The 20,844-nt window shown below is 39.0% G+C and overlaps 1 protein-coding gene across 16 annotated transcripts in view; it reads right to left on the bottom strand.

Annotated features, from left to right (window-relative positions):
- ptprfa (protein tyrosine phosphatase receptor type Fa) overlaps positions 1–20,844 on the bottom strand; it is a 283,480-nt gene that overhangs the window by 118,485 nt on the left and 144,151 nt on the right. For 11 of the 16 annotated variants that reach the window (XM_051377735.1, XM_051377747.1, XM_051377738.1 and 8 more), the window contains 5 exons: positions 20,018–20,599; positions 17,038–17,174; positions 16,197–16,341; positions 11,226–11,531; positions 1,090–1,283 (listed from right to left, as the gene is read on the bottom strand). In XM_051377735.1, the coding sequence (XP_051233695.1) occupies positions 1,090–1,283; positions 11,226–11,531; positions 16,197–16,341; positions 17,038–17,174; positions 20,018–20,599 (1,364 nt within the window). The remainder of the gene's footprint in view (positions 1–1,089; positions 1,284–11,225; positions 11,532–16,196; positions 16,342–17,037; positions 17,175–20,017; positions 20,600–20,844) is intronic. The other 5 variants (XM_051377744.1, XM_051377746.1, XM_051377748.1 and 2 more) reach the window with 1 other exon arrangement.

Raw genomic sequence — 20,844 nt, 5'->3', positions numbered from 1 at the left:
TGCAGTTAGACCACTCTAACACCCTACGACGTGAAGCCCGACGTGATATAAAACCCCTTCTTTTATGGACATATAGTGAGGTTAATTCATTTAATTAATATTTAATGACCTCATTCACCCTTACGTTATGTGATTTAAATATATTTCCTATATTTATTTCTCCTTTAAAGCTTGTGTTTTATGATATATTTGCTCCATACATATATAAGTAATAAAAAATACGAAAACAAAGAAAAAAACAACTACATGGAGTCTATTTCCTTAATTATGATACTGTACATTTATACAACATAAAAATGACACATTACAATCTAATTAGTTATCATATTTTCCCTAATAATGGAGTTAAGGTGTAAATGGCTGTAAAATTAATGCACTAATCCTACTTAAAATCACATTTTGTTTGGTTGAGAGCTGAACTTTAGTATAGATAGTTGTATGTTACTTAAAAGAGTATTGTCCTTTACTGCCTTATCTTGCGTTGGCCCTTTCGAGACATGTAATATATACACAGTTGTATGCAAATGTGGGCACCCTTGACAAATAAAACATTTTAGTGATTGTGTAATTGAAAAGATGTAAACACAGCCTCTCAGGGATATGGAATAAAAAACATGATATTTTGAGCAAGCATTAATAAATAGTTATGTTTCATGTCATAAACTGAACAAAAATAAGCCACAAACAAAAGCTTGGGCTCCTTAAGGGCAGTCTTAGATTCTTAATAATAATAATTTCTTTAGGCCTGAGGAATGTAGTGCCAATTTCAGAGCCTTAAAAAATACTCTCTTACTCTTATTCTCTTAAACACTCAGTGAACACTCAGCAACCATGGGTTCCACTAAGCATCTGTGTAAGACTGAAAATTAAAGTTGGATGGATAGCAAAATGTTGTCAGTTTACAGAAATAAGTAAAATAAATAATCAAATTTCACCAAAATCTCTTGTTTTGTGATTTGTACAATTTTGGCATACATTGTTAAGTACAATGACCTATGGGAATGTAATCTTAAAGGGTCAAAGAGGTATTTCCATTTCACCTTAACTATTGTAATTTTGTAAATAAAGCAATTGATAGAGTGACAGTACCTGGGCTTCAGGGAGGGAAACGTCCATGATGACTGGCTGGCCGTGAGGCTCCCCGTTCTCTAGCCTGGAGTAGACCAGCTGGTAGCCTCTGATCTGGCCATGCTGCTTTACAGACAGGGGTGGCTTCCAGGTCACCCTAAGGGCAGTGGAGTTGAGGGCATCTGCCTCTACCTTCCTGGGAGGAGCTCCGGGCACTGTAGCACAACACACACAACAGACACACACAACTTCAACACAAGGTCTTTAGGGAAAGTTGAATGTTTCTTTGTTTCTGATTGGTTGTTTCTCATAGTGAAAGTTCTGTATCTGTCAATATTCAGATAAATTTGACAGTTGAATAACTCAACAATATAGAAAGAAATAGCTTACATAAAAACTTTCCTTCAGTAGATTCATATAATATTTTCTAGTGACCTAGAGTATTTTCTATAGCAACCATAGAGATAGATTCTTTATCTGTTTGTCTTTCTTCATCTCCAGCATGAACAAAACAGAGGTTGCAGTGTGGTGCAGCAGAGAAATGTCACAATGTCAGATTTTCTCAAACTGCTCACTGATGCACACTGTCAGTGTGGATATCATTCAAGCACTATGTGCTGCTATTTATTTCTTCCTATTTTCTTCTGCCTTAGTTGACTTGCTGGCAGTGTCTCGTGTTAGGAAATTATTCTATTCCTTTTCTAAGGACTACAGTAAACACAGGATCAGAATAGGATCTGGACCAGCCAATACCAATCAAGTAAAAATAATCTGATTAACCCTGATCCTGGATATGGGAATTGCCAGTAGATTGGGATGGTTGGTAATTGTATTCCTGGTTTAGAAAGGATGATAAATTATAATATTGTCCTTATATTTTAAGGTCAATTCTTCAACCTTGTCCAGATCTACATGTAAAAAAGATCATTTAGACTATTTATACAATATGCCTTCTATTTTTTAAAGCTACAGTAGGTAACTTTTATAAAAATAACTTACAGCTGAAAAATATGACAAAGTTATTTTTATAAAAATTACCTACTGCAGCTTTAATACACAGTTTTTGAGCGAAAATAACTTCCTTGATGAGAGGCCTGGATAAGTTCCAAGGTAATATGAAAGTTGATAGCTATATTTGCAGGTTAAACACATCAAAGCTTGTCACATGGAACCCCAAGAGAATGCTGGGAGCAGGTTTTATTCTACTTTACAGAATATTGAGCTTATGAAGATTTTTCTAGAATGCTTGGTCAGCTTTAAATAGAGAGGTAAATGAATACAAATCTGACTTGATTTGAATGAGGCTACGCAAATATTAATGGAATTCACGATAGACGAGGAGAGGAAATGAAGCGTTAAAGGTTAAAATGGCATGCATTAAGAGATTAAAGCATGGAGAGAAAAGTGTTAAAGCAGCTCGAGTACCACACAGTACAGCAGGAAGAAGAGAAGAAAAGAAAAGCTCTGGAACTTGGTGTCAGCACTATGCACTTTAGACTAATTATAATCGTTTAACCTCATATACTATCAGCAAGCTTCCAGAATCAGGCTTCAAGCTTTGGAGAAAAAATGTCAATAAACTTCTGTGTTAACAGCAAAACACAAAGGCACAATGTGTGCAGTGTGGAAGAAGAACAAAAGAACCATGTAACTAACAGATCTTTGAAGTCAGTCTGCTGCCTTGGATTGAAATTAGCACTAGTTGCCAGGAAATACATACATTTATCTTGGGCAACAACAATGGATTATTCTGCAAAACCCTCAATAACATTCAATACCAATTTTATTTTAACAATTTTTAATTTCTACAATATCTGCATGAAAACCATGGGATAGTTGAAATTAGGGGATTAATATTATGACAATGGTAAACAAACTATGGTAAGGTACAGTAGTGGTTAAGGTTAGAGAAACACTGCAGTTACATACAATTAAAACGTGAACATTAATTCAGTTCTGTGTCTCCACCTTCAGACACACTACAAGCCAAATCACAATCCAGATTTGCCATTGAACGTTGGCATTGAACATGAATACACTGAGGTAATCATGACGACTGGGTTTGGACAGAACAGTTTAAAGGTCCAGTGTGTAACATTTAGGAGGATCTATTGTCAGAAATGGAATATAATATTCATAGGTATGTTTTCATTAGTGTACTATTACCTGAAAATAAGAATTATTATGTTTTCGTTACCTTAGAATGAGCTGTTTTTATCTACAGAGGGAGTGAGTCCACCATGTTGAACCCTTTTATATTTCTACAGTAGCCCAGAACGGACAAACCAAACACTGACTCTAGATAATGAATGAATTGGCACTATACAAATAAAACTGAATTTAATTGAATTAAATGAGCGCTGATGATGCTGAGCAAAACTACGTAGTTTTAGTTGTAGTACTAGGATAGTTAGCTATAGCTAGCTTGGATTCAGTGGTGGATTTGAATCATAAATCATATATGTATAATGATCATTCACAGTATATTTAATGAATAGAGCTTCTGGGTCTGTGAAGTGAAGCCAACGTGGAAGTGTCTTAAACCTGTGCTCTATGTTATGGCCAGCAGGGTGAGCTCCATGGGCTGCAATAAAAAAGATAGCATGCAGTCTTATGGAGAAATGAGCTGAGTCTAAAGGCTGCCAATAAATAATAATAATAATAATAATAATAATATTAATACATGTTTTCAGTGTGTAATTCTAATTCTAATTATTTATAAATTCAAATTAGTTAGAAAATGATAACCGGTATGTACGTGAAGTGTTCTTTCTAATGGCCAGAAGAGGGCAGCCCCATTGGCTGCAAAAAAATAATTTAGATATCATATCGTGTCTTTTGAAATGAGCAAACTTCTGACTTGATTTATGAGCTCAGTAAACAGTTTGCTAATGAGTTTATGGTATCAATCTCTAGTTTCAGTCTTCTTACATAAAGCATGATGTTCATTTCGTTAATTCTGGTCCCATTTAGAGTAAAATAGACGATGAAGCAGGGTTTGCTTTAGGGCGTGGCTATCTTGTGAGTAGCAAGTCATTCTCAGAGAGTCCGTCCAGCTCAACGCACCAAACTCAGATCAAACTGTCAAACTAGGCAGTGCTGATTAAATATGAATCTACATTCTGTTACTGCGTTGACTATTTCTCACCTCAGACCTTTTCATAAACATATTTTAGTGTACTGTTTATCTGGAATATGAGGACGGGTGACCAGGAGAGCCACCATTGTTTCCAGCTAGTCATGAGTCGAAACTGCACAGCCAAGAGGGCAACTTGCAGTACATCACCTCCGCTGGCTCTGACAAACTGTCATGGTGACGACCATAACGCCAACCTCAAGGCTTCAAAATAGTATTCCACAAACCAATGGGTTACGAGACGATAGGTTCAAACTTGATAACAAGACCATCTACATCTCAGCTATGGATGTGGACTAGTGTTGATTTTATTTCTATGAGAGCTGTCTTTTGTATCTACTTGCTTGCCTGATTTCCATTTTGTAAAGGTCTTCTTGTCTGCAGGGACTTTTGTAAGATTTCACTGAAACATGATTGCACCGTAGGTGTGAACATAAATGCATTTTTTATTAATTCCAACTATAATGTGGAAATGGGTGATGCTTAATGCAGACTTTGTGAGGCCATGCTGGTTTTAAACTTGTAGGGCTGTCCTGACTGACAGCATGAAGCCAGCTCATGTGTGTGGGTGCTAGGGATTCTCTGCAGCAGCTGTCAAATGCTGAGGCAGCCACTAATTGTCTCCTCTGTATCTCTCACACTGTGTCCAGTGTGTGTCTGCCAGCATCATTCTCTTCCTTCTGCATACCTTGGATTAAAGAAATTCACCACCTGAGCGACTTCAACATGCTGCTGTGGTTCATTTGCATTGACTCACATCTTTGAACGCCACCCACTCAAAAGCTTGCAGGAAATATTAAGTATATACAGTATCTGGCAGTCAAAGGCAGGAGCTGATTTGATTACTTTCTCCTTGATAGTATACATGTTAGATAAGTGACAAATTAAAAGTAGTACTGTCAAACGATTAAAATATTTAATCGCGATTAATCGCATTAATGTCATAGTTAACTCGCAATTAATCTCAATTAATCGCACATTTTTATCTATTCTAAATGTCCCTTGATTTCTTTTTGTCCCATTATTTTTTCTCATTTTAATGCTCTTATCAACATGGAAAAGTGGATCAGCTTGCTTTGTGCAAATGTTGTTTTTATTGAAAAGTCATCCATTGTCGCCTGGCTTTGACGAGGGGGCGGAGAATTCGCATCAGCTGTGTGCTTGGCCATCAAGTGGTATTTCAGACTGGACGTGCTGCGATGATAGCTCAGTTCACAACGACAAAACACACAGATCACTTTGGTCTTGTCAATGGAACCATTTGGCAACTTTTTAAAAGTAAACTTTCCATTCAGAATATTATAGGCATCCATTTCGGCGTCTCGCGCTCGCCATCCACTCAAAACGTAACGTCTACTACTCTTAAACAAGTGTGTGCGGCGTGCCTGTTGTTTTGTTTCCGGTCTAGCTAGAACCGGTGTGGTGTTGTAGTTTTTCTAACATTACTAGTTGTTGCAACAGCATGTGAAAAAAACTACAAAGTGTGCTAGGCCAAAAAGAAAATTAATCTTGCGATAACATTTAAAAAAAAAAAATGGGTTTACATTAACGGCGTTAATAACGCGTTTAACTGACAGCACTAATTAAAAGTAATTGTTCAATTCTTATTGATGAATTTAGCAAGGGTACCATTCACCTAGCTTGCATGTGTTTCAATTTTAAAACAGCTGTTTTTCTCAACAAAAAACCCAACAGAAAAAGCAATCTTATAAAACCGGAATGATCACTGAATAAACCTTGACAGGGATATTTTCAATTGAGGTTGTATGAAGTACTTATAAATAACTAGTAGATGGCGGTCAGCATGCCCCCAGATTGGAGAGCAGACAAGATAACCAGCATGGAAGCAGAACAATGTACTGCTGTAGATAGGGGCCCCCAAACTTATGGGGTGCCGTTTGTAAAGCGGCTCACGCTGAAAATAACAGCAACATTTTGTCACATTTAGCTTCAAACAATGTTTAAAAAACTGGTATGAATTTTTGAGGGTCACTTTTTTGCACATTTACAACAAAATTTGTCAACTTAGAGATATTTTAAATAGTTAAATCCAAATATTAAATGTTACACCTAAATGTTAAATGTTAAATCTAAATGCTAAATCTAAATGTTAAATCTGAATGTTAAATCTAAATCTAAATCTAAATGTTAAATCTAAATGTTAAATCTAAATGTTAAATGTTAAATCTGGAGTGGAGCACATATTTAATTTCTGGACTCCTGCGTCAGCAAAGGGTGACTAGTGATTGCTTGTCAGTTTGCTTTAATAGGAAAAAATATATACTATCTTTTGTGTTCTATGTATCCTCAAATGTATCCCAACACACTCATTGTCAAGTTTACATGGTTATGAATCCACCAAGAATGTTTAAACCCATGCATTTTTCCTACAACCCTCTCACACGGTTCTATTTCCATGAAAGGAGGTGAGATCTGTGAGTCTGATCTTCGTGACTGTAGTTCTGTGTCTAGAGCACAACACTCACACAGAGGGCTAGCTGGCTCAAGGCTGCAGGGAAAGATTTGACGCATGTCAAAGAGGCGGGCCTAAATCAAACCCCAGAGAGAGGTGATTAAAAGTTCAAAAGTGGAAGCAGAGGTCTGAAAGAAATATGCTACATTTTTGCTGTTACTCTGTACCCATACTATCTACACCATATAGTATTGGAAAATATGTTGAATCTCACTGATTATAAAGAGTGGGCCTCATTACAGTTATTAAAAATAAGTGAATATAGCCAGCAGCCTTCAGAGCTGTGTTGTGAGCCAATGTAGGTGTCAGAATGAGAATGTGTATTGATACTCAGGCACCAGTGGAAGGAAGATTTGTGGGCAGAACTCAGAGAAAGCTGCTACAGAATGGACAGATGCTGCAAAAATCTAGTCATTGACTAGAGCTCAAAGTCAAATGGTGTGCAGAGAAATGGAAAGAGATGAAAAGAGTGTGAGATTAAAATTCAGCGGGTGTGCAGAAACAAAGTGTGGTGGGAGAGTGAGAGAGAGAATCAAGATGGAGAGAGAATGACAGCAGGTGGAGAGGGTTAATGCTTTGGAGGAGGAAGGAAAGAGCTCTAAACACATCTAGATTTGTCTCTAAAATCCAACAGTCCTGGGGTTTAACTCATGAGACAGTGCTGCCATGAAAAAACAACATATGCTGGGATTCAATAAAGGGTAAGATCATTGTACAGCTAATAATAATAATAAAATAGAGTTAAACTAAACTAAGTTTTTGAAAAAATATGTAGGTTTGGGTTAAGCAGATTAAAACAATTTTACACCACTGTATGTAGAAGTACTATGGAATTATAGTTATGTTCCAATTATTTACTATTACTATTTTGAATACTACCACTAACAGCGCCAAATTTTAGATTTTTTTTAAATTATACACATAGCTGCATAAAAGGAATATCTTAACATTTTGGGAAATGCCTTTTCTTTGCTTTTTTTTCAGAAGGTGAAATGGGAAAAGTGTCATCAGTATCATGTATTTGACATGTCATATGTTAACTACACAATGTACTGATGTAAGAACTTAGTCCCTAAAATCCTAGAATGCTGGGATTAACTAATGAATCTCCACCAGCTTTAAAAATATGGAGTAAGATAGCTATCATAAAGATGTGTGCATGATTCTAACCACTCGTATTCGTAATGTTAAACATTTGTATGTCAATAAAATTGTTGTACACAAAATTCTGCTGTCATATACGGGAGTCTGAGAAATTGTTTGGGTTAGGATTGTTTTTATGGGAGTATGAATCTAAAAGCTGTGAGTGCAAAGTCTTGTGAATACAACTCTAATTTCTATGACTACGAAGTCTTCACTGTGAACACAAATTCAAGTTTGTGGGTACGAGTAGAAAAGTGTTGAAATGACGTCACGTAGGTCACAGGCAGGCCACAGGGGGAAATAATCGAACCCCGATTCCTCCAAACACGCATGCGCCAAAGCCAAAGATGGCATCCGCGGCACTTCTAGATGCTTACAGAAACTTCCATCACTACAATATTAACCTGATCGCGGAATCATGTTGCAACATTATTAGGACAAAAAGTATAAAGTGAAGTTAGTTAGTTATGTTAGCTGCACAATTAGACATTGACACTGTCATAGTTTTAGACAAATTTTAGCAGTTCTGTAAACATACGCAGACAAATATATATTTATCAGACATGCATACAGCATTATTTTTGTTAATTTACTTTGGATGGAATGGATGGAAGTTTCTGTAAGCGTCTATACCGCGGATGGGTAGAGAGAGCAACTGGTCGCGACCAGTGTCTCTAACGCCCTTAGTGGCAGTAACGACAGACCACGGAATCGGCTACAACCCCCTCTCTGTGATGCTTCACCTGAGCTGGCAGCTCCACCCGGTCCACTGCTGTCAGAAGGGTGGCCATTTCCTTCACATCAAAAAGGAGGACACTTTGCATACACAGGGACACGCAAGCAGATATTTGTTTGGTATGATCCGGTTTTAAATTTCAATATGTTTTTCCACCAGATTACATAAAGGTGCATACACATACCACATAGCTAATAATAAATATACAAGATACAGCTCATGACAACTGCCCTTCCAATTCAGATTACATAGGTCTAATAAACATCATACAGAAACTGTTCTTAATGTTTTTATCTGGATAGATAAAGGGTAAACAAAATACAGCACCTTCTGTTTCAGATGTATAGGATTTGCCTTTACATATGAGTATGAGCATTTTCAGAATTTCAGTCCAACAACCGACGTTAGCTCACCTTGTTCTCTGTCTGAGAGCTTGATTGACAGCCTGGTGGTAGCAACTGCAGTGATCAGTGGCAAATCAACACATGGCTTATTTGAATATTAAAATTAGCCATGTGTTGATAGGTCAGAAGAAAATGTAACCAATGAAATTATTTATTTTGATACAGCTTTTTAGCAATAAGCCAGGGCATTAAAAAGCCGGACTGTCCGGCCTAAAGCCGGACGAATGGCCACCCTAACTGTCAACCATCTTTGGCTTTGGCGCATGCATGTTTTGAGGAATCGGGGTTCGATTATTTCCCCCTGTGGCCTGCCTGTGACCTACGTGACGTCATTTCAACACTTTTCTACTCGTACCCACAAACTTGAATTTGTGTTCACAGTGAAGACTTCGTAGTCGTAGAAATTAGAGTTGTATTCACAAGACTTTGCACTCACAGCTTTTAGGTTCATACTCCCATAAAAACAATCCTAACCTAAATTTCTCAGACTCCCGTATATGACAGCAGAATTTTGTGTACAACAATTTTATTGACATACAAATGTTTAACATTACGAATACGAATGGTTAGAATCATGCACACATCTTTTTGATAGCTATCTTACTCCATATAAAAACACGTTTTACCACTTCAGACAGCTTCAGTCATTCTAACAGTTCAATGAAAAGAGAGAAGATGAATCTGCTTTTTAAGTCATAGAAATAAACACAACATAACCCGTCTATTTGCTTCTCATACATACTAACCATACAGACACAGACAATTTAAATACAATAAGAGCATGAGGCAATCAAATTAATCCAGACATTGGTAAGACTAACACGATTAAAAGGAAAATGAAAGGAAGGAGTCAGGATGATGACAAAGACGGAGCTGGAGTTCATCTGTAAGCAGTCAGGGGCCTGAGCTGGTCAGAACAGTGAGCTCTAACACAGGAAAGGTTCCACACTATGCTGCTATACTTTCTAAGCCTCCATGACATTGTCCAAGATTCATCTTTTGATACTTCTGATTTCCTCTAGTGGCTCCAGAAAAGAGGCCATTACTCTTTGCACTCATTGGTCATGATATGGCCAATTGTGCTCTCACAAAAAAAGGTGAATTGTCTTGTAAGGATTTGTTGTAATGGTGTCCGTCTTAAAGCTGTGAGGCTGTGCTGCATTCTGTCTCTGAGCTGTCTTCAGCAGTGACGAATGGCAGAGCATCCCTATGGACTGAATCATAGTGGCCATTTAGCTAGTGCCTCAGACCCACTATCTGACTGAAGACAGAGAAAGAGCATGTCATGTTGCCACTCAGGCAATTCTCCAGACACCTTAGCCTAGCAGGGCAGCAGTCCAGTAGGCTAAAACCATGTCATCATGCTGGGAAAGAGACAGGCAGAGAGGGGCAGGCAGAAGATCAGTGGAGGCAAAAGTCTCACAAAACGGTCTCACAAAATGTTGTGAAAAGCTTGTGCTGTGTCTTGTGATCACATCACTCCATCACAAAATATAGAGATAGCAATATTATAGTATAGCAAGTATACAGGTATGGCATTAAATATGTTTCAGAAAGAGCAAGGAAAGCTTGCACCCGACTACCGTCACATGCTGAACAATAATCTAGAATGACTGACTTCACGTGACTTAATTATTAGGGATAATGTCTATTTTATTAATTAAAGTTCCAGTGTGTAACATTTAGGAGGATGTATTCTCAGAAATGGAATATCTTCTGTTTTTACTACCTTAGAATGAGCTGTTCAAGGCACCCAGGAACCTTTTCAGCAACTGACTAACTTTATCCACATTTCAATCACTTGAACCTTGTTTTTAGTTTTAGTTCCTTGGCAGCAGTGCCATTACCCCATAACCTCAGTTCAGAGGTAGACCTTTTTGTGGGTCCAAGTTGCAGCACTGGATATCTCTGACTGGTCGAACATAATCTTTAAAACTCATACAACTTGTGTGTATCATTTATCCAGGCTCTAGCAACCACTGCTTACTGCTAATACTAATAGTGTTGGGAAGGGTCTTTTTTAAACTATCCACATAGAGTCAGTTAGAAACTTTTAAATTCTGCAGTTATGACAGCAACTAAACCAGTGTTGGGTAAGTTCTGTAGTAAATGTCAGTGTTAAAGGTGTCACTCTGTTTTGCACATACATCACACATATAGTTAGAGTTTGTGAAACTGCAGCAGCAGGAGAGGAGCATAGTGAGTAGTGGAGGGTTAGTATTTCCCGGGAGGCCCAGGCTGCTCCCTATGACACCATCAACATACCATCTTCCTTAGTTCTGATGCGGGCTGCAGGGTTCTCCGGGCCGGGCCCAACGTCAGTGTGAGCCCTCACCCACACCAAATACTCAGTCCACTTCTCCAGGTCCTCCAGCACATAGCTGGTGACATCAGCACCAATCCCTGACACGTGGTGCCTTTCCACATCCTCCCCTGTGACTGCTTGGAAGGCCAGGGAGTAGCACACTATCTCCCCATGGCGGCTGTCTGTGGGCGGCGCCACCCAACTCACCTTGATGCTGGTGGAGCTGAGGCTGAGTAAGTGTACCTCCTGGGGAGGGGCTGAAGGGGCTGATGGGAGGGGAGGAGGGAGGGTAATGGTCAAGCAGGGTGGATAATGGAAGACAGTGCAACTGACCATCTGGACTGCTGAGATAATGTGATTATGTTTTACAGAAACTGACGAGTTGGGTTTGGCTGGCTAGCCTATAAATCCTATACATTTTGCTTTTATCCTACTACACAGATTTGCCATTATGCTTGGGAGAAAATATAATTGCAGTGCGCTATGTTAAATTATTTTAATATTATTAATTATTATTTGGAGGTCAAACTGAAAGTGAAACTTGAAAATGTTGGTTATTAAGTTGAATCAGAAAAGTTGTCTACAACTGACTGTTCACCTTCATTTTCTCTCCCAGAGAAGATTGACTAACTGAAAGGTTTGTTCCAACCTGTCTGAATCATAGACAGTGTATAAAGAGTGATGAAGCGCCTCCACTCTGTACTGAGCCAAAATATTCACTGTATCGAGGTTCCGCCCGTACACCCGGGCGACAAAACTGCAAGCAGGGCTCAGCTGTCAGTCATGATGTGAACGCCTCTTTTTATAGTTCTCAGATTTCACTAATAACCTTAATGTTTCCTACAAACCATGATAATCAAATCAGTTGTAACTATTGACTGGATGGTTAACTCTTAGGGTTTATTATGTAATTGTGTATTTTATTGAAGAATAAAGGTGATTTCTTCATAAACATTAACAAAATCATTGACCTACATTAAATATTCAGTGAATCAATAGCTTGGGTTTTCACCCTGTTTTACACGATCTTTACAGTCCAGAAGGAAGACAAAAACAAGGGTGAAACTTCATACTGTACCTTTCTGTGAAACAACAGTTATCTCACATAGACACAGAACTAGCACAGTGTGAAGCTTCACCAACTGTAAAAGTAAAACAGATACACTGCAGATGAATGCATTTAGGCACAATGATACACAAGAACAGAATACAACATAATACAACAGCAAAACCAACAGCTGAAATGAGTGTGAAGCAGGTGGGAGAGATAACACAGGGGACTGTTATCATGCATGCCTGCGGTTTGGCAGCCCCAGCAGAGCATGTGGACCCAGCAAGGTTACTTTTGAACAGTGTTGGAGGCTGGTTTGTTCGCCTGCATCAGAGGTGCTTGTGACGAGTTGAAAGAGACATGCATGAACAGCCGTAATTCCATCACACACACAAGAACCTTCAGATACATCCATGCAGAGATGCAATAGATCAAACACAAACATAGATCCACGTGTGGGAGATGCACTGCAGCCAATTAAAGTCGCAAATAGACACAGGGTTATGAAAAATACCAAAACTTGGAGTAGAGGTGGGTGTCTATGAGAGAAATGAATTAAGAATTGGACAGAAAAAGAATGATACCCCACAAGGAAAAGGAGATATTACTGGGATAAAAACAAAATGGTGTCATGCTGAGAAACAGGGCAGACTGCATTGATTGAAGGGTCAGATCTCACTGGAAAGTTCTATGTATGTAGAGGAAAACAAACCCATCTTTTCATCACCATCTGAAACAACAGCCTTGGATAAAAACTGGTTGGTTTTCTTGAACATTTAAAGCTCTTCTATAGATTTTTGGGCTCAAGACCATCAGCATATCAAACAATCACACAAGTGTGTTGAATTAAATCATGTCAAATTGCACTGCCTTACAATAGGGGTGAATCGTATTGTATAGCATTTGCAGGAGCTTCAAATGTATCTTTGATATATTGGATCGATGCCTCAGTGATAATGCACACAACTTCTTGTTATATATAAGTTACCCAACTGGAACCTTTACATGTTATAAATTAAACCTGGAACAAACTGAAGTGAATGAACTGTTACAAATCTCTCCATATTTTGGAATCATTATTCATTTAAAAAAGTAAAGGTGGTAAAAAAAAAGGTGGTTCAGATCTTCTTTGTAGCAGCACAGAGGTACTTTTGAACTAACCATGTGTATTCAGGTGTATTATCTCGTTTTAACGTGTCTTGTGACAGCCTACCACTGCTGAAAACAAAACGTGATGAGATCGCCTCTTTTGTAGCACATCTCCTCTGACGGCCTGTCAGGTTTAAGAATTAGAACCTGAGAAACTTCAGATACATACAGTAAATAAACAAAACAAAGATGACAGAGATTGGCAGATGGATGAAAAGATGGAGGGAGTTGGACAAGCAGCAAGTGACAGCTAGGGTCAGGGTCTTTGGGTTGGCAAGTTTATTGACATGATGGGTTTGCCTGCCAAAGGAGTGATGAGAAACAGGAAATCAAAGTTTCTAGTTTTAAACTCTTTTGTTTGTGGTGTGACTGCTAGTTCAGGGATTTCCTCCTGACAGATAAAAGAAATAGTTAAGAGTGGGCTTAGATTCCTTCTCGGAGGTGTCATAAATATTGCAGGTTCAAGTCCATATCATGCCAGAGAGGATATATCCAATGCTCGATATGCAGTCAAGCTGTGACTTAAAGGTGGTCAATAGTATTAGTCAGTGTGGGAAGAGTGATTGAACAGCAAACTCAAAGTCCTGCAAAACAGCACACGCTATGAGATGTTTTACATGACAAACTATCATTTTGAAGGAGCCTGACAGTCATGATAAAAGCTGTCTCTCTGTGCAACGGTCTGTTTGTGCTTTCTTGGTCTTACATCATAATATATACTGTATGTATTGACTCAGTGCCTTTATTAGACTATTTGTCAAAATGTGCAATGCCAGATTATTTGTTACGCAAAGGCGACGGAGAGCAGGAAAAATGTATATATAAAAATATCAAGCAATACCAGTGTGCCTATGAACGATGGCTTAGCTAACACAATAGATTTTATGGCAGACAAAAAAAATGCTGTAGAATTTTCTTCTGATGTCGCCTTGGTGCTTGAACTTTGTAATCGAGTTGCATGTTCAGCAAAATCAAGCGTGACTGACACGTGGAAAAAAAGTGTACACATTAATGCTACACTAGTGATTACATTTTGAGAGTTTGACACTTGAGATTTGCAATTACACAGTTCTGTGAGCCACACAGTGCATCTGCAGCTAGTATTACTGTGTTGTAATAGCACACACACAAATGGCTGATTCAGAATAGGAGGTTCTGCCACCTTATTGAGCTGACAGTCAGAGTTACAAAGCTCTGGATAAAAGCAAATCTCTACTTACATTTGTAAAACAGATGACAAAGAACAATCACGTCAGGAGTCTCAAATCCTCCAACCTCTCCTTGAATCATGTATCAATTCATATTCATTGAAATCATTATACTGTAATGCCAAGGTGAGTAAAGTCTAAAGCCACTACACACATTATTTAATGTGTATGTGCTTGAATCACTATGATGCAACAAGACAATCATGTGAGCTAAGTTAAGCTACACTTTAATGGAAGATTAACAGACACTCCACAAGAGACACTACTCACAAGTGTTTTAATGCATCACACTTAAAGCTTTCCATCCACCTCTTTACATGTACATTGTGAGTTGGTACATAGAAAAAATAAATAGTACACCCTAAATAGAGGAGCAAAAATGTGGGGAAAAAAGTTATTTGCAGCATCTTAGAAACAGGTCTGTTTGTTTCTACCACCTGCTTTGCATACCACCACTCCATCAGAGAGAGAAAAAGAAAACCCTTCATTGAAGAACTGGAGGCAATCCTGGTGGCTGCTGTGCTAAAGGTCCTTTTTGTACTGCACTCCAACCTAAGCAGATTTTCACACTGGCTGTCACAGCACAAACAGTACTGGTAAAATGATTGCATGTCTAGATCAGGGGTCTCAAACTCAAATAGTCTTGGGGCCACTGCTGATATTGTCATCTCACAGGAGGGCCACTTCAACATTCCAGTCCTACAAGAAAGCCCAATATTCTGAAACTATTTCCATTACTAACATCACACTGAACAAAAATATGCAAACAGCAGTTTCTATACATATCATATTTTATCATCTTTGTTGTATGAAGGCTTGAAACTTGCTTTCTTCTTGACACCTTGCCATTATTTATTATCAAATACTTTATTTGAAATAGTGTTTTAATTTTCATTGTATATAAAGGGGTAGTTTAAATTGATATACAATAACTAGAAAAAAACAATTTAAATTAGAAAATATAAAAATCTTGCAACCAGGATTATATTATATTGGCATCATGTTGCAGCCAGAGGGAAGGAGATGGAGGGCCAGAAATGGCTCCAAGGCCGGCAGTTTGAGACCCCTGCTCTAGGGTATTTAATTACCACTAAGCCTTGCTGCCTGACTGGAGATATGCCTTTGGTTGACAATAGTCTCACAGCATGGAGTTTTTTAGTCATCCGTCTCATGTGTACCTGACGAAAGGGATAGGCTCCTATTTTCATCAATCCAGTGAAACTACAGTGATTAAGTGCTCTGAAAGCTGCAGCCATACATTAAAGGGCAGCATGACCTGCTGTCAGTCATCTAAATGGTGTCCATATAGGAACTGGTGATGCAGGATGACCTCACCAACACTGTCCAATAAATGACTTACCCGTTTACTGATGTGACCTCATGTTTACTCCTCTTGGTTCATTGAAATAAGTTGGTTTAAACATAAAACTGACCAGAACTAAAAAGCAATGGATATTTTTCTTTTCATCCTGACCAAATAACCTGAACCAAAGTGACATCAGAAGGCTAAAGGCTGTACTTACTGGATTGGGCGGTCCTGGCCTCAATAGGTTGGGTAAAGACTCCTAAACCCATTTCAGATCTTGCTGCCAGGGAGAACATGTACAGTGTATCCGGCTTTAGACCATCAACTGCATAGTAGCCTGCTGGGTCGAAAATGACACGATGCTGTGGAGAGATGAAAGCCATGAGATCATGAAGGTAACTTAGTCAAATCTTCTTATGTGCTTAACTGATAAATCCAATCAAATCAGAAGAAACTGATGCAGGTGTAGTTTAGGGCAGAAGTTCCAAAACTTTTCCAAGCCAGGGTCCCCCAAATAGCATTAGCTCACGGCTTTTATTATGCAACAATTATCACATTTGCATGTAATATCTTTAATCATTACATTAGATTCAATATTTCTATTTTTCATTATTCCATTCAAAAGCATTTGCTAGTAGGCAAGCTAGCTAACTAAATTACAGGAGCAGCAGCTTCCTGGCAGGTGCAGACTGGTCAACACTGACTGTTTATGCAATTACAAAGATGGGCATGACAAAGAACATATTTATATGTTAAGATAATTGTATCTTATAATAATACACAGTCAGGTGATTAGTAAGTAGATTGTATTTATTGTTCTATTATTTATTTAACATTTTCCCTCATCTTCCCTCAAATGATCGTAGGCACCCCCTGGCAGGTCCGATTTGAAAAAACGCTGGTTTGTGTTTATCCATAACATGGATCTAAGGCTGTGTTTGAGGGAAACAAAGTGAAGACTATCTCATAATTGGCAAACTCATCCTGAGGTAAACACAACAAAAAGATATCTTGTAAACATTCATCCCATCAACCTACCTTTTAAATGTGGTATTTACCTTGTCTGTGGGATTGTTGGCCTCCCAGTAGAGCAGTTCAAAGCCAATGATAGGGTCCTGGACAGGCCAAAGCCATGAGAGCATGATCTGTGAGTCCAGCTCAGTCTCGGCCTCAAAAGTAGATGGCTGAGCTGGAACTTGAGGCAGAAACAAAGGGATAAAGAAATAACAGTCAAGAACAGAGACAATGAAGAATTCAAAAGTGGAAATACAAAGTTAGGAAGTCCGGAGGTGAAGTGGGAGGCCGGCATAGAGAGGAGCTCACCAGTATTCAGAACAGGAAACTGAGGAAGTATTAAAGGATTTTATCACTTTTAAACCCTTTGAGGTGAAACCAAGAATTTAATTTACGAACAGATGTTTTATGTCCAGGACGAATTTGAGGTGTGTTCCGCTAATATGGCAGGCCACTGCTTCTCCAAACACCATTATCACTGTACAGCTATCTGAAGATATGGAAATCATACGAAATTAGTACCAACCATGTAATGTCTAGCTAGTAGAGAAGGTGGCTTAATAACGCTCCAAAACTGGCATGGCCATTTTCAAAGTGGTCCCTTTATCGCTGACCTCAAGATATCTCAATGAAAATGGGTTTTATGAGTACCCACAAGTCTCCTCTTTACAGACATGCCAATTTTATGCTAATCCCATGAAGTTTGGGTATGATTGGAATGCTGAAACTGTTAATTCGATGAGCCCAATTGTATACATGTGTGATGTTGTTAACCCCTTAGTAGCAATTTCATTTTAGTGTGACCATCTTTTAAACTTAATCTCACTGAATAAAATAACCTATTTTGACCTTTAGGATAATCCCAGCCCCATTAAACTGCACAGCCACAAACTAAAGACCAAGGGCATTCACAGGCTTCAGGGTTAATTTCCAGAAGATAAAGTACTCGCCATCCAATTACCAAAATATGCAACTCTTAAAGAAATCTCCAAATGTCAAAACCTTTTAATATATAAAATCACAGCATGAATCTTTTTTTAATGGTGTTTCACAAGGTTTTGGTGTTAGATTTTGCACCATATCTGTGTAACAAATGGTACCAAAAAACATCTGCAACCTATTATAGGACATAACTGAGCATGGGAATGGCCATCATATACTTTTATCATAATGTTGTAAGCCCTTAGACACTCTAAACTTTCAATATTTGAATAGGCGCCAAATGAGATTTAAGTGTAGGTGTTGCTTTGAAGGCTCCTATAAAAGTTGCCAGTAATAAACCAGTGATTATTTTGCTCCTGATGATATGATACAGTATATAGTAGATGGCCACATAACAGATGGCATGTTTGGGAAAATGTTATATGAGGATATGCTGATAAAACAACAGGTTGAAAGACTTATAATTTATGTCAGCCAGGAGGGGTGCTTAACTTGATTCCACAAATGAATAAAGTGGGTGAGCTGAATTTGGGTGGCTTTATCTTCTATTGCAGCCCTGTTGTGATGTCATGTTTCTTTCTGCCGAGCACAGTAAACTTAGAACACTAAAAAACAGCCTCACTGTGAATGAAATACTATTATTATTCCTCTACGTGCAGGCAGCCACTTTGTCCTTGAGGATAAAATGTGTGAGACCTTCACACTGCACACACGCCCACGCATACTGTATATGCTCCTGAGTATTCTTGTGCAATAAATTACCCACTGTGTTCATCTCAGCTGGTGAATATTTGACAGACTAATGTTTCACATTACAGCTCTGTTTTTCTGCCGTTTCAAAATGATGGGAGTGTAACGCAGTGTGACTAAATTTATCCCACACAGTTCTGCTGCTACCAATAAGTTCTCCATGGGTCCATTACACAGACACACACATTTAACACAAGTACACATGTAGCTTGGTGCCAACGCCAGCTAGGCGTCAATCTCAATTAAACTGCTTTCTAATTGCACAATAATTATGGAAGCCATGGAGGTGTAATTTAGAGGTGCTACATGATGGCTATGACAGTTAGCTGTACACTGTTGGTTACAGTGCTAGTTTTGTTGGTGTTAATGTTTCTAATAGTGTATTTACTCTAAGATATCTTTAAGAGTAAAGTGTTTTTGCAATTAATGTACCAAAAAATATGCACTGATGGATTTCAATGAAATTGCAACTTTGGAATGTAACTGCCAATTAAAACATATTTAAGTTGCAAGTCACCCCTCAATTTCTTGTGAGCATTGCATTGCAGGACAAATGGACTGCACTGCATAGTAAATGGACTTATTCATACAGTGATGACAAAGTCTTATCACAAACAGAAACTAATTCATTCACACACACATCCATACACCAATACACAGCATCAGGAGCAATTTCAGTTTCTTGCTCAAAGACATTTGGACATGCATTGGGAGGAGTCTGGGATCAAACCGCTGACCTTCTAATAAGTGGATGACCCGCTCTACCTCCAGAGCTACATCCGCCCAATTGTGTGTATCAACAGCACAGTCAAAGTGTATGAATACTGACTGTTTGGAGTATATTTTCTATTGCCACTATTCAAGTGTGAATATACTGCTCACAATTAGTGTGTTGTGTAGACCTGGGACTAGGGTTGTCACGATATCGTAGATACCGATTTTAGATTTTCACTACATGATTACTATAGCCAAAAGAATTAAAAATAATATACATTTTGAAAAATCCAAAACATAAAATGCTATAAATCATCTTTACAATTCATATTTAACATTAACAAAAGTGTACGAAAAAAAACGATTACACTGCGTGTGAACCACAAAGCGAGAATGGAAAGAAATGGAAATGATTTTAACAACCAGTTTGTAGGATTCAGTGGAATCTAGTGCTAAAGTTGCAGATCCCAACCAACTGAACACTGTTTGCGTCTGTATTTGACTCACTTTCCAGCACCGGGCAAAAATCGGACCCTGTGGTACACAATGCAATGTGACTAACAACTTCAGAGATTTCCTGTGCCATTGCAATGTAGTGCTTAGTGAGCATGCTCTCACCTCCCTGCTGGGTCTTGATCTGCAGAACATCAGAGGGAGGCCCGTCTCCAACAGATGTGAAGCCCAGTACCCTCAGGCTGTAGGTGATATCTGTGGTTAGACCTGAGATGGTGGTGAGCTGGCTGTCATCCGTGTTGTGTTTCTGCCAGGCACTGAGCGGGGTTTCATGCTCTGAGCTGTAGTAAACTCGGTAGCCCCGGATCTGGCCGTTGGGCTCCTCTGGAGGTTCCCACTGAACCAGCATGGTGCTAGAGCTCAGCATGCGAGCCTGGACGCGAAGAGGAGGCGATGAGGGTGCTTGCTCACTTGTACGCGTGTCCACGATGCCGCTGGGAGGACCCCGGCCGACATTGTTGACAGCCATCACGCGAAACTCATATTCGGAGAAGGGGCTGAGACCACCAATGCTGTATCGGGTTGTGGCTACTCCATCTACTTCCTGGAAGCCATTGTCAGAGAGTTTGGCGCGGTACTGGATAACATAGTAGGACACTGGTTCTGGGTTGCCAGAGTCCCAGGTCAGGGTGACACTGGTGGCTGTGGTTTCTGTCACAATGAGGGAGGTGGGCTGCTTGGGCAGGGCTGTTAGAGAGTGGAGACAGACAATAGAGTCAGACAAGTTTCTACAGTTTTCCCCTCTCTCTGACATGAAGGTCTGGCAGGAGGAACACCCACTGTAACCCTGAGTACATGGAGTCCTTCAACACTGTCAGTCTAAGTGTTAATTATCATTCAGGAGCCTGTCTCTGTCTTCTCCTAATCTGCATAGGGCTAGCAGGCTGAGCACATGTATTATGTTGCCAGTCAGATGGGTGCATGTACCATCC

The sequence above is a fragment of the Dicentrarchus labrax genome, unplaced genomic scaffold (assembly GCF_905237075.1).
Source record: "Dicentrarchus labrax unplaced genomic scaffold, dlabrax2021, whole genome shotgun sequence".
Taxonomy (NCBI): domain Eukaryota; kingdom Metazoa; phylum Chordata; class Actinopteri; family Moronidae; genus Dicentrarchus; species Dicentrarchus labrax.
The sequence above is the reverse complement of the archived record's forward strand: the minus strand, read 5'-3'. Positions and strand labels throughout refer to the sequence as shown.